Source organism: Ammospiza nelsoni, chromosome 6 (assembly GCF_027579445.1).
Source record: "Ammospiza nelsoni isolate bAmmNel1 chromosome 6, bAmmNel1.pri, whole genome shotgun sequence".
Classification (NCBI taxonomy): Eukaryota; Metazoa; Chordata; class Aves; order Passeriformes; family Passerellidae; genus Ammospiza; species Ammospiza nelsoni.
This window is the reverse complement of record NC_080638.1, coordinates 31,980,289-31,993,766: the sequence shown is the minus strand read 5'-3', so window position 1 is coordinate 31,993,766 and position 13,478 is coordinate 31,980,289. Positions and strand designations below refer to the sequence as shown.

The 13,478-nt window shown below is 43.3% G+C and overlaps 2 protein-coding genes across 2 annotated transcripts in view; one reads left to right on the top strand and one right to left on the bottom strand.

Moving 5' to 3' along the window:
• The first annotated feature begins 2,368 nt into the window (after nt 1–2,368).
• PIGH (phosphatidylinositol glycan anchor biosynthesis class H) lies at nt 2,369–7,920 on the top strand. The gene is made up of 4 exons (XM_059474270.1): nt 2,369–2,570; nt 4,372–4,581; nt 5,210–5,293; nt 6,841–7,920. Exons 1-4 carry the CDS (start codon nt 2,391–2,393, stop codon nt 6,940–6,942), a joined length of 576 nt encoding a protein of 191 aa, XP_059330253.1. The 5' UTR covers nt 2,369–2,390; the 3' UTR covers nt 6,943–7,920.
• A 769-nt stretch (nt 7,921–8,689) lies between these two features.
• PLEKHH1 (pleckstrin homology, MyTH4 and FERM domain containing H1) overlaps nt 8,690–13,478 on the bottom strand; it is a 54,067-nt gene continuing 49,278 nt past the window's right edge. Inside the window, exons 27-29 of the mRNA XM_059475053.1 lie at nt 12,262–12,348; nt 11,599–11,745; nt 8,690–11,285 (exon numbers count right to left, since the gene is read on the bottom strand). Of these exons, the coding sequence (XP_059331036.1) occupies nt 11,109–11,285; nt 11,599–11,745; nt 12,262–12,348 (411 nt within the window). The 3' untranslated portion in view covers nt 8,690–11,108. The remainder of the gene's footprint in view (nt 11,286–11,598; nt 11,746–12,261; nt 12,349–13,478) is intronic.

Here is a 13,478-nt window from a genome sequence, read left to right as displayed (position 1 = left end):
CGCCGCCCCCCGCGCGCCGCCGCCCCGCCCCTCGCGCCCCCGGCCAACGGCAGCGCGCGCGCACGGAGGTGTGTCCCGCCCCCCCCACCCCCCGCGCGCGGCCCCGCCCCGCTCCCCTCACGGCCGCCCGGGGTTTTTCCACTGCGGCCGCCCCGGGCTCCCGCCGGTGCGGCAGCGCTGCCGCGCCCCCCGGGGCCGCCGCACCCCCGCAGGCCGAGGGCAGCCGCTGTCGCACCCGGCCCGCCGGGACACAGGAGACGAGCAGCACCTCAGCCGGGCTCCCTGGCTGGCCACAGCGAGCTCGGGAGCCTCCGTGCGGGCACGCTGCTCCCTGGCTTCGCTGGAGAAACACGGGTGACGCTCATCACCTGATGGCCTTGATAAAGCACTGAAAGACCACCTGTCCAGAACATCGTGGCTTGAGACGTGGCTCAGAGGTCTCCAGCTGTTCCTATTCGAGGCACATTTGAAGGATGATTAACAAATGAGTTAAAAACAAATTAAAGTCCCCATCTTTCCCTTCTGTGACAAGGCAAGATGACTCCCACTGTCGAATATGCAGTCTTTCTGTACAAGCTTGAAAGACAAGCTTACAGTTCATGACATGACAAAGCACAAAAATGGTTAAACAGGGAGTTGCCAGTGACACGCACAAAAAAATCCAAGCAGTTTTGCTTTTTCTTCTTAAGATTTCCAAGTTCTCCTCCCGTCTCTATGTCAGTAACTCCCCCATGCCTTGTGAATGTGAATTATTGTTAACACTCCTCCAGGAGCTCACGTTTCGTTCTGTCCTGTTTACTGACCTGGCTGTTCATAGTGCTTTTACCTCTTCTACCTCCTACTCTGATTTTTCTTTCCCTTTCTTCCTGTCCCCACCTCTGAAGCTGTCATACCAGCTGTCATAACTCATGTTTATTTACTTCAGTTCTTCTCGCCTGCCATTTCAAACCTTTCTTCCCTCTTTAAAAAGCCGGTTTTCAATTTATTGGGTTTTTGTCCTTTTTTACTTCATTTATGAACTTCTTTCATCCTCTTTTGAACTTCAGTATTTTCTTCTCCATTTCTGCAGTTCATTGTCTGCTGTTACTTTTTTCCCCTTCAGCCCATCCGTCCACCTGGTCTCTTGTGTCATAGTGAGATCCTGGACGTACTGCACAAGACTGCCCACGGATGGCAGCCATCAGCCACTCCTCCAGGCAAAGCCAAGACCTTGATAGTGATTCTCTGATGCCCCTTGGTTTTTCATGTCACTTAAGACTCCTTTGCTGCCCCTGTGAGAACAAATTAACAGGTTTTTTATATATATAGTATCCACCCAAGAGCTCTGACAATACCATGAATTAAGTAAATTGCTCACAGAAAGATGGCAACTGTGATTAAAGCTAACGCTCAAAAACTGTGGTAGAAGGAAAAAAAATAGAAACACCAAAGAAATCAGGATGGCAGTTTGAAAGCCACAGAGCTGTAGTTTTGTGTTACTGCCACGTAAGTCACATGAAGTAATAACTGAAATGCCTTAAAGGGAACACAATACAAAGACTCATTAAGTCTCTATGCAAAGCCAAGTCTCCAATTTACTACGTATTTAGATGGCAAAGGACCAGAAAACTCTGCTTTAAACCTTGGGGAAAAAAAATCCAAAGACCTTGTAGCTAAGTGTGGTACAGATGAGAAAATACATTTATGGAGTTGCAGATGGTAAGGACAAAGGGGGGAAAGACAACCTTCTTGAGGAGAGGAGGTTGCATGGAGAGCTCATAGAAACTTTCCAGTATCTAAAGGGGGCCTTCTGGGAAGCCAGAGACTTTTCATCAGGAATTGTAGTGATAGGGCAAGGAGTAATGGAAAAAGGGGAAATTTAGGTTAGATATTAGAAATTTTTTCCTTTGTGTGTGCTGAGACACTGGACCAGGTTGCCCAAGGAGGTTGTGAATGCCCCAACCCTGGCAGTGTTCAAAGCAAGGCTGGATAAGGCCTTGAGCACCTTGGTCTAGTGTGAGGTGTCCCTTTCCAAGGCGGGTGGTATAGAACTAGATTCTCTTTAAGGTTCATTCCAACCCGTTAACAGTCTGTGATTCCATGAAATCCTCCGCCTCTTCATCACGGCAAGAGACACGTGCAGCACCACTAACCCGTGTGCCCTTTAAAACTCATACTCCATAAACAGAGGGAGCAAGCAATGAATTGTCAACATGTGCAAACCGCAGAAAGCGCTGATGTCATCGGGATTAAGGACGGACTCCGGGCGAGGTACAACAAGCGGGACAGCCCACTTGCAGCACCACCCTGCGGCCCGGGCGGCTCGGAGCGGGCGAGCGGAGCCGAGAGCCGGCCGTCGGCTCAGGCTCCTCCCGCGGGAGGCCGGCCGGCCCGGGCCCCGCCTGCCCGGCATGGCGGAGGAGCGGCGCTTTCTCTCGGCCTCCGGGGTGCCGATCGCGCTGCGGCGCCGCCAGCACAGCGCGTCCTGCCGGGAGCTGGCGGTGCGCGGCCCCCGCCTGCAGCTGCGCTCGCTCAGCGCCGCCACCTCCGCCGTCTGGCTGGCGGCCTACGGGCTCTTCGCGCTCTGCGAGGTACCGGCCCCGCCGCGGCTCGGGCCCGGCCCGGCTGCGCCCCTCAGCCCGTGTCCGTCTGTCGCAGCGGGGCACCGCGGGAGTCCCGCGGGCTGGGCAGCCTTGGCTAGCGGCGCCCGGGGCAGCGAGGGCGGCCGCAGCCCGTGGGAAGGCGCTCAGCGGCGCTCCGGGCATCCCCCGCGCCCCGGGGACGCCGAGCCGATGGGGTGTGCTGGCAAAGGGAGAGCTGTGCCAGGCTCAAGGCCGCGGGCTGCCACCTGCTCGCCCCGGTGTCTTCTCGGGTGCCTCTGTTGGTTTGTAGCCTCTTAGTCAGAGAGGGTAGATTTATGTCTGCGTGCTGAGTGATGCCTGGCACATACTTGTGAGTCCAAATAAAACGTGCTCACTTGGAGAGATGAGTTGTGAGAATTTGAAATTAAGGAGGAATTGAAGAAGGTGAATGATTTTTAATCCCCAAAAGGATTTTTTCTGAGTGACTCAGCGCTGCACCATGAATGTTATCAATTTTCACAGCTGAGGCAGAAAGATGTTTGCAGTAGAGATTTAAAAATTTGCTGATATTTAAACTAATGCTTTTGGATTTATCAAAAACTGGACCCAGATCAGTTATGTCCAGACTGAATTCAGTAGTTTAACCAAAGAAGCTAGTCACTGTGACCCATGCTTTGACTGTTGCGCATCCATTTTTTTCAATAATCTTTCCTAAGAAATGAAGATAGAGATTGTATTATAAGTCAGTTGTCAGGAGTCAGACTGGAATAGATGGCTCATGTCTGAGTTTCATTTTTCATGAAAGCATACAGTGGGTTACCACCCACTGCCTTCCTGCTTGCCTTTACACACACTCCTGCAGCCTACATGCAAGTGACTGCAATTCTTCCTTTTGCCAGGAAATCAGGTCTGAAAGTCTCTCTCTTTGTGGATTTCACTATTTGTACTTCATGACTGTTTTTTTCCCCTGTGGCAGCAAACTTTTGGAGAAGTCCTGTATACTTCCTGAAGCCATGGCTTCTTTAGCTCACGTGGTGGTACAGGCTCAGCTTGAATGGTGGGGCTGTGCAGTTCTTTAGGAAGTGTCTGTTATAACTCTCATTAATGGATAAGTGGCCTGGAGTTCTCTAAAACATGTACCAGAAACAGATGGTAGGTTTTGGACCTTTAGAATATATTACCAGGTCTTCAGATGACTTACTGGGGACTATAGTGTCATCAGTTATATGTTAAAATGTAACAGCCGTCCCAGGACTGCAGCATGCAAAAGACATTGATCCTTAGAAAAAGTACAGGATAAAGCTGATTTTCTTTGCATTGGTATTTAAGGCAAAAAGAGGCTGAGGTTTGAACAAGTTTAGAGTAGCAGTTCATAGTAAGAAAACCACCAGGGCAGTGTTTATCCTGAAGGAGGGTTCCTCCACTGTGAAAATCCACCCTTGGTTCCTGTAAACATTTCACAACACTTTTTTGTCAGTGACATCATCTTTAGAATTTGGCATAATGCACTCTCATTTACACAAGTGGCTTGTTTGGATTGAGATTTCTGCATTGAACTTGGAAGGAAATAGAATTTTCTTGCAGTTTTTAGTTTCAGCTCCCAATTATTTTAGTGCATACTGCAAAGACTGATTTAAACTTCACTACATATATATCGGCCAGTCAGGTGAATAAAATGACTCTACCTAAGTAAAAATGCTTTGCACCTGTAGCTTTAATATACAATTTACTATGCAATTTTACTTTCTCTAAAGCTGTGTTAAAGTAATTGTAGTACCAGAGCTCTGCCTTTTCTTGGCTTGTGTTACAGAACAGCTTGGTGCTCTCTGCTGCCATCTTCATCACGCTGATTGGCCTGATCATCTACCTGCACTTCGTGAAGATTGACCAGGAATCCCTGCTGGTCATCGGCTCACTCGGCATTCAGGTGACTTCAGCCTATGCCTCAGGGAAAGAGAGCACGACCTTCATTGAGATGGGGCAGGTGAAGGATGTGGTTATCAATGAAGCCATCCATATGGTAATCATACAAAGTCTGTCTTCTTGTGTCTGGGCACACTCACAGCAAGTGTATTTTCATGAGCATGATTTACCAGAGCAATTTAACACAGCACCATCCATAGATTTACTAGCATCAGGAGCTTTATTGCAGATTTTTCTCCTTATTCTGTCATCTCTCACCTTTAAAGGAGAACTCAAACCAAACAAATAACCTCAAAAAGCCAGATCCATCCCTTGGATAATGCCACTGGCATTGAGCTAGTGGATTTAGTTCTTTCTGTTATGCTGTTCTTACAAATCCTTATGTCCAGCTCCATATGTAATCAGGATGGAGATGAGAAGCTATGACAACACAAACAATCGTTTTTCTTGTTGCCGGGGTTTTCTACAAAGCTCCTGTAGAAAAGCAGACCTTACCCTTCCAGCTAGGGTGTCTTCTTTTCAGGTTAAAAACTTAATAGAAAGAAATAGGCAAAATTATTTCTTTACTGAGTGAAAGCTATTGATAAAAATTTGTAGACTTGACTGTGACCTGGCAGGATTTGCCTTCAGCCCAGCGAGTTGAAACAGATCCTATTCCTGTGCTAACTCCAGGCAGTTTGATAGCATTTTTATACTCCAGTGACTTTTGTCTGTTTGTCTTGTAGCAAAAAGTTATCTACTACCTGTGTATCCTCCTCCAGGACCCTGAAGATCCTCAGGGAGTATCTGAGGTTGTGCCACTCTTTCAGGTGAGTTTGAATGGTGGAGAGATCCAGATGGTGGTCTCTGTGTGTGCATCAGTTGTCTAAGCATAATTTTTTTCTGCTACAGTAGTGGGTGACAGTTGCCTTTCTCTGGCTGGGCTGTCAGGGTGGCACTTAAAGTCTCACAGAACTACTTAATGGGGATGGGTTTTTTCATGTGCCCTCCATTCAAACAGCAGGGAGTTGTGTCAGTCTGAACCCGGCCAGGAGTTTGCATGAACTAAAAGTCTTTGGCTCCCACAGGGTGCTGAGGACTTGTAGAGCTTTCTGTGCAGTCCTGTGCTCAGTTACCACCATAACTCTGGCAATGTGCTGCAGTTGATTTTTCCCTTAGCTCTGTGTACCAAAAGTTCTCATAAATCTTCCTTGGCATTGGAATGACTTCCTCTGCCTGCCCTGCTGACAAAGATCATGGTACAAGCAGTGACCAATTTGTTTAATGTATCATAACTTGTTTGTGTTGCCATTACTCATCTCCCCTCTCTCTTCTCTCGCTAACGTGTTCTGACTGTTCATAATCCCATTTTTGGAATGGATTTGCTTTGTGTGTGTTCATGCCTAACACAACAGTGCCCTTATCCATGAGGGGTGGTAAGCAGCACAGAGGTACCTCACTTCTTAGACTGCTGAGCTGTAGAGCCCTCTCTGTCCTTAATTCACCTGCTGCTGTTGACTGTTTTGTAATCTGCCAACAGTTTGTGACTGGATACAGTCAGTCTGAATACTTAGGAGTATAAATAGTCTATTCCATTTACACTTTCTGCTAACTCAGTCCCACAATTGTAAAGATCTTTAGTAACAGTAATATAAATTAGATATTTAGTAACAGTAATATAAATTAGATATTTCACATATAAACAAGGGGAAAGTAGATTTGCTGGAAATCAACAACTACTAAATTCCAGATAGCTGCATTCAAGTACCTGATATTAGTTTGATATGTTGCTTTCCAGGTCTGCCTGGCATCTGTATTGCTGTATTGTTTCTCTTTCTTTTTTTTTTTTTTACCATTCAACTCTGACCAGTTTTGTTTTCATGGAAATACCTTAGCACTGGTAGAGTTGACTCCAGCAGCATAGGAGGTATGGAACTCTTGCATTTTGAAATGCAGTGCCTGTCTGTAATTATTTTAACATGCAAGTTAGTATGTTAGTTTTGAAGGAGCAATGATTAGTACCTTTATTGTGTCTCCTTCACTGGGTTTCTCTAAGTTATGGCAGCCTTCAAAAATACAATTTCCCATGTCACTCAGCCCAGGAGCCTCACTGCACTGATTTGACCTTTTGTTCTCTCAAGCAACTCTTGCAAGGAGGCATTTGATGGACTTTACACAGTAATGCTGTTGTGGGAGCTCAAAAGTTATAGGATCATAGGGACTGTGGGACCGTGAAACTTTAACTTCCTTGCTGGTTTTCAGCTGGTCCAGGTTAGAATTGCTGAAAAATCATTGTACTTTGACCACTGTTTGCTGTTTGGGTAAAATTAATTGGCGTTTCAGTTCAGAGCCTGATTCTCTGTTGTTTGACTTCTAGAGCTCCAAGCCACGACTGGACTGCTTGATAGAAGTGTACAAAAGTTGTCAAGAGATCCTGGAGCAGAGGAAGACAGCTCCACAATCAAGTGAAATAAAATAGCTGAAAAAAAGACAGCAAACTTTCAGCAGGACTCAGAGGGACACATGGAAAAGCAAGAAAAACTGCCCCATTAGCAGAACGTTTTAGGCTCAGACTGAAGCTTTTTCTTGCCTCTCCAGAAAAGAATTATGGGGAAATAGGGCAAAGGGAGACAAGAAAATGCATCCATTTTTTACTGTTTCATGCATCTGAAAATTATGCTAAAATTAGAAAATAACCTTGGCTGGACTGCCATAAGTATGCGTGTTTTGGTTTTTATTTAACCCTTTGTTTGAAAATCACACTCTAAATACCAAAGCTGATGTGTGGGATCAGATAGTAACTTCCTGAAGACAGGAGAATTTCAGAAGGACAAAACCAGAAAATTAAACTGTTGCATTCAATTGTGTTTAATGGAATAAACATAAAAGAGATCTGAAGACTGACCTCTTCAGGGATCTGCTTGAAGGAGTCCCATGTGATGGGGTCCCTAGAGGGAAGAGGGATCTGAGAAAGCTGATTGATAGTCAAGGATCATTTCTTCTGAGATCAAGAACAGTCCATCCCAATGAGCAGGAAGTGAAGCAGAAATACCAGGAAGCCTGCATGGATGAGCAAGCTGTTCCTGGCAATGCTTGAACACAAAAGGGAAGTGTACAGAGGGTGGAATTAGGGACAGGTGATGTGGGAGGAATATAGCAACACTGTTTAAGATGCAGTTAGAAAAGCTAAAGCCCAGCTGGCAATGAATCAGTTGAAGGATGTCAAAGGCAACAAGAATGGTTTCAGTAAGTGCTTAACTGTCAAAAGGAGCACAGGGAAAATGTGAACTCATTGCTGAATGGGGCAGGGCCTGTTGACATGGGACATGGAAGAGATGTGGCATTTAAAGGGCCACATGGGTTACTCTCAGAATATGAGGCACATGTGTTGTTGAAAACGATGGTAATGACAACTTGAATAAAATTTTATTAATCTGTGCTCTTTGCAGTAACTCAAGGTTGGGAAATTCTTCTTTGTTGACAAGCTAAAAGTTACTGTAACACTTAACTGGTATTTTTCTCTCTATATTCCACAACTCCTTAGTAATATTAATGAGGTGACTGAAGTGTCAAAAGCTAAACCCACGAGTTGGCAGGAGCCTGGATTCATGCTTATTTGCATACAATGCTGTACCATGCTTGTCCACATAATCTGTAAATGAACACTTGGCACCATACCATCATGCAATAAGGTAGAGATAGGGGGATTAGTGGTTTTTTTTCCACAGTCCTACAAATTTTGAAAGACAGAGGTTAGTTAGCTCATGTCACAGAAGTATTCTCATTGTCCAAGTGAAACGCAGCAGCTTGGGGATGTGCCACTGCCTTTTGTGTCAGAAGAGAAAAGATGGCTCAACAGAGTGGACAGAGTCATGGGCTCAAGGCTGTGCTGGGAGTGCTGACTATGCTGTAAAAGTTCTATGAAGTCCTCAGAATGTGCACTGAAGAAATTACCAAGAAATTGTGTCACAGCAAGAAGTCTGAAAGATAGCTTCAGCAATCTTTTGAAGGAGTAAACATCCTGTGCCCATGGTGTAGTTGTCCACTTAAGCTAAGAGAAAATCAGCAGAGAGAAACAAGGAATCAGTCTAGGGCAGGTTTATACCTGCTATGGTTTGTGACTGGATACCAAACACAATCTATGTTCATTTTTGTTTACATCAAGAATATTTTAGCTTTTAAAATAGTTTATTTCATTCTGAGAATAATACACATTTAATTAATGGTTATTAATTCACGAGCTGCATTTTATTAAGACCAAACAGAAATCTCACAGTATCTTCCAGACAGCCTTTTACTTACACACAGCAGTTAGGAACACAAAGGCTTTTGTCATCTCATTCTATGCAGCATTAACAGTCATTGCCAAAAGCATTGATTAAAATAAAAAATTATTTTCTCTACCAAAGAATCATACAAAGTAGGTATCTACACAGGGTGGGGTGTTTGAAGACAGGTAAGCTATAAATAGGAGGGGTGTGTGCATCCATCAGAGTGGGGTGGTCCCTGAAACACTCAAGTATTGGTGAATATTTTTAAGAAATAAGGAAGAAAGAAAGTTTTGTGTATCATACTTCTCAATTTAAAGTGCAATTGTGGCAAAAAATAATGAGTTTCAGGAGAGCTGCTGTTTATTTAACATCTCTGCTTCCTGTTTGCCCTGGTACAAGTCTCCTCAAGTCTCTGAGGACACAAGGAAATAGAGCCTGGGGATTTCTATGCCTTGAGTGTCCCCAGCACTGATGACAGCTCCAGCCTATTCTGAAGCAGCTTTGTTACTGGTGGGATACCAGAAGCAAATTGTCAAACTAATCTTCAGATACAGGAGAAATTGTCAGGCACAGGTGACAGAGTGAGGAGGAGTAACACTGTGTATTCTATCTGACACAGCTGTACTAAGATAATTGTGAGAGAGAGGGGAAATACAAGCTATTGTTGGGACATAGAGAGACTGGAAAGTATCTAAGGGAAAACAAAAATTACTAAATATCTTCTTAAAGTTATTTTTGGCTCAGAAAACTTCTACCCTTCTCTGTACCTTCAAGGGATGGTCTTTAAATTCATAACAAGTGGGTACATTACAGTATGTGCAAATCAGGTCACAGTTCATAGAATCTTTTCCTGTCTTAGGTCTGCCATACTGTTTCTATGGATGGTTTGGGGTTGGGTTTGTTTTGTTTGGGTTTTTTTGTTTTATATTACAAAGATGCTGATGAGGCATTGCTTAGAACAATTTTTGTCTGCCCCCTGCTCTTCTCTTTTAGTCTGTGGCCTTGCACCCATCATAAGCATAAAAAAAATCCTTGATCTATCGGCTCCCCCATGTGCATTAGTTGGATGTGTCAAGGTTGGGTGGCAGGAACTAAGGAGTAAAAACACTGGTATGGTTGGTTTGTTTATTTGCAAATAACTGGTTTGCTATTACTGACTTTGGTCCAGTGGTTGGATTAATACTGTTTTAATTTGGGAAAACTGCCCATGAATGCATAATTATTATGAAGTTGAATGTGGTACTTTTCAAAGTGCAGTTATTCTTCCTTAGCTTTTTTAAAATGCTTCTCAAAATAGCTGAACTTAAAGTAAGTAGATTTAGATTTTTTATGAAGAATTGATATTTTTCCTTTATTTGTTTAAAATTCAATAATTTTCTCATAATGAAGTCCCTTTGAAACAGATAAAAAAGAAAATCGAACCTATTGACATTCTTTAGGAAAGTCAGAAGAACATGAGTACACAATTGCCCACTACCTCCTCCTTGATTATGGTACATGAAGGAAGCAGGAGTTTAAAAGAAGCAGCTTCTGTCAAGTCAGAATGGCAGAGCTTGTCTGGGAAGATCTGTCCTAGTTGCTGAAAGACAGAAAAAGTACAAAATTTGCTTGCCTTGTCTTCTTTTTTCTGAGATAATGTGCAGTTCCAGACACATCTACAACAGTGGTTATCAGAAGTGTTAGAAAGTGCTTGTCTGAGAGTGGAGCATGTGACACACGGAGCCCTGCCCTGCAGCAGCAATCTGATGTTCATCTACTGCATAGAACAGTGTCAGTTTCCAAAAGGCACCGGTCCTGTAGGTGCCAGGGCATTCTCTGACACTGTCCAGGTCCCAGGTGTTCCCAGTACTCAACATGAAAAGACCCTAGGCTTCCACCTTTATTTAAGGTTGAAAATACTCTTAAGTACTGCTGAACTCTAATTCTATACTCACTATTTCAGGTCTGAAATCACCCTTGACTTGCATCAGAATTATTCTTGTGAGTTTAATTCCTATTCTTTCTTAGCAATGTCTTTCTTTCATGTCTGAGCAATAACACAAAAGTTTATGTTGTTTGAAATCTGAAAATGGGAGGGATCAAAGAAAATATATGTACATGTAAAGCAAGGCAGTACAGTAGGAGATGGAAGAATGAGTGCAGCTGTAATGACTGGAGCACTGTGCAGGCAAATGACCTGAGGAATGGTATTTTGGATGGAATGTGTCACAGAAAGGAAACTCCCACACAGTCCCCCAAATCAACTTTTTTTTTTAAGAGAAAGTACACTGCCTCTACCTCTAAGGAACTTTGTCTATTATTATGGAAAAGGAATCAGAGCCTGCATTAATCTGTGGTATATAACCAACAAAATCAGCTCATGTGGAACAATCCCTTAGAGCAGGGTGGGCCCCTTTGTGCTTCGGGGCACGGAAGGAAAAAAGCACCGATTTTCAGTGTCCCAGGGCTTCTTGGCAGGTGCTTGGCTTCGTGAGGGCTGTGTGGAACACAGCAGGGAAGGAGTTGAACGACAGTTAATGTAGCTGGCAATCAGAAGTGTTGCTTCAACAATCTGGGGAAAAGAGAAAATGATTAATGATGTAGGTCAATTACAGGTAAGAATGCCCTTTGATTTTTAGCATCTATTGACTGCATGGCTTTTGTAAATGGCTTTCTCCCATGGAATTGTTCAGTTTTAAAATGAAGCCCTGTCTTTAAGAGTTAGGTAGAATAAGTCTCTTGTTGAAAGGTTCCAGCTTACAAAGGATCTGTTGAATATATATAGCTAGTGCAGCAACCACAAGTACCAGTCCCCAGGGCTTGTACAAAACACCCAGCCCTGATGCTGCCAGCTGGAAAGAAACTCACTTTTCATTTGTAATTACCTTTGGAATTGCCATTGTGAAGAGGAGTTTTTCAGTGCTATTTTTTCCAGAACTTCTTTCTTTCATTTTACTGACTACAATCATGAAGTCATCTCGACAGCCTCCAAAGGTCAGCACAGAGGAGTATGAATAAGAGACTTTCAAATGCTGCAGACAGAGAGTTTGAAAAAGTCATAGTTCTGTAAAAAACTCCAAATGTCTACCTTAAACTAATATATTAGTTTATATTGCTACTTCCTGCAAGAACACCAGATCTCCAGCAGTGAAGGGCAGTAGATGGCTCTAAAGGTAAGAGCTGGCAGAGAAAGCTCAAGTGAGAATTGCATTTCTAGTTTTCTCCTGGTGTGCTCAAGGCCTCACTACTTCATAGTACAGACTTTGTTATATTCCAGATGGTGGTAGTAAGCACACACCACTGAGATTTTGCAAGATGTATGAACATGTTTGCTGCCCTACCTTACACTTCAGCTGTAATTTTCCTTTGTCTGTGGAGTGTTCAAACATAACACTGCCTTCCCTCATCTCTGACTTTTACAAACTAACTTCTAATAATAATTCACATTTGAAGTTAAAGACAAACTGTTAGTGACTTTCACTGGACTCATGGGAATGTCTTTCTGTGCTAGGTAAGGTATTCCTCTGAAAGAGTGTTCCTCCACATACCATTGTGTTATAATCCAATATGCTGATACCATCTTCGTTCACAGCTATCCAGACTGGACTGTTTTCCAGGGAGGAAGGCAAAATAGGCTAGAGAGAAATAAAATTATGAATTCAGGTATTTCTTGAACACCACAGAATGATATTTCTGATATAAATGTTGAGATTTAAGGATAAAGTGAAGATGAGAAAAAATCCTAAAGGCTTATACTAAAGGCTTACTGGTGTGACCTGGTTTGATTTTTAAGACAGCTTTCCCCAAAATTTGGAATAACATTTTCAGATTTACATACACTTTTTGGAGTAGTGGCACAAGAGACACAAGGATAACAAAGCCTTTGAAATTAATTAGATGCCATCAGTGTGGTTAAAAATGAAGGAAATGCTAGGACAGAGCAACAGCATGGCAACTCTGCTCAGCACACGTGTTTATACTGCTCCTATCTGTCAGGAAGGCAGTGAAACCTGCTGGTTTCTATACCAAGTACCATCACATCAATGCCATTTTGTTTCTTACAAAATCTTACAGCAAATGTGCATCAATTGTCTGTTGAAGATGACTTGTTTTGATTAACAACAGAAAATATTTCCTGGGAATCTGCTATTACATGGCTAATGCCATAGGCTTTGCTGTTTAATTGCTGAAAAGTTATAACATGCATTAATCATCATACCAACATTATTTGACCTGTGGGTCCACCTATTCTATATTCTGATTCTTCAGTATACTGAATTACATATTCTGTCAATAACCTCAAATACCAGTAACCTCTTTTAGTCCTGACAGTGGAAATAACTGTCTTTCGAAAAATATATTGTATATTTATTACTATTTATTTTCTTGTATATTTATTCAAGAGGTCCCTTTCATCATTAGACTTTTCTTCTGTAACCAGAGCAGCTTTGACTTCAAAACAAGAGACATGTAACCATGAAGAAGATCTCACTCAAGCTTTCAGCAGCAGAAATTTCTGCTGGGATGGGAAAGATGGTTAAGGCCAAAACCTGTCTGATTTCTCAGACATATGTGCTAACAAATTAGTTCAGGCATGAGCAACAGGCACAGAGCTCTAGCCTGGAATGGGGTGAGGGATGGTACAAGCTGCTGGGGGAAGCGCTCCCTGCAGCTGTTCTTTGCTCTCCCACTGATGCCTGTGGGCTGGCACCTTACCCAATGTGTACTTTCATTTCTGTTTCTGCAACAGGACATTAGGAGTACT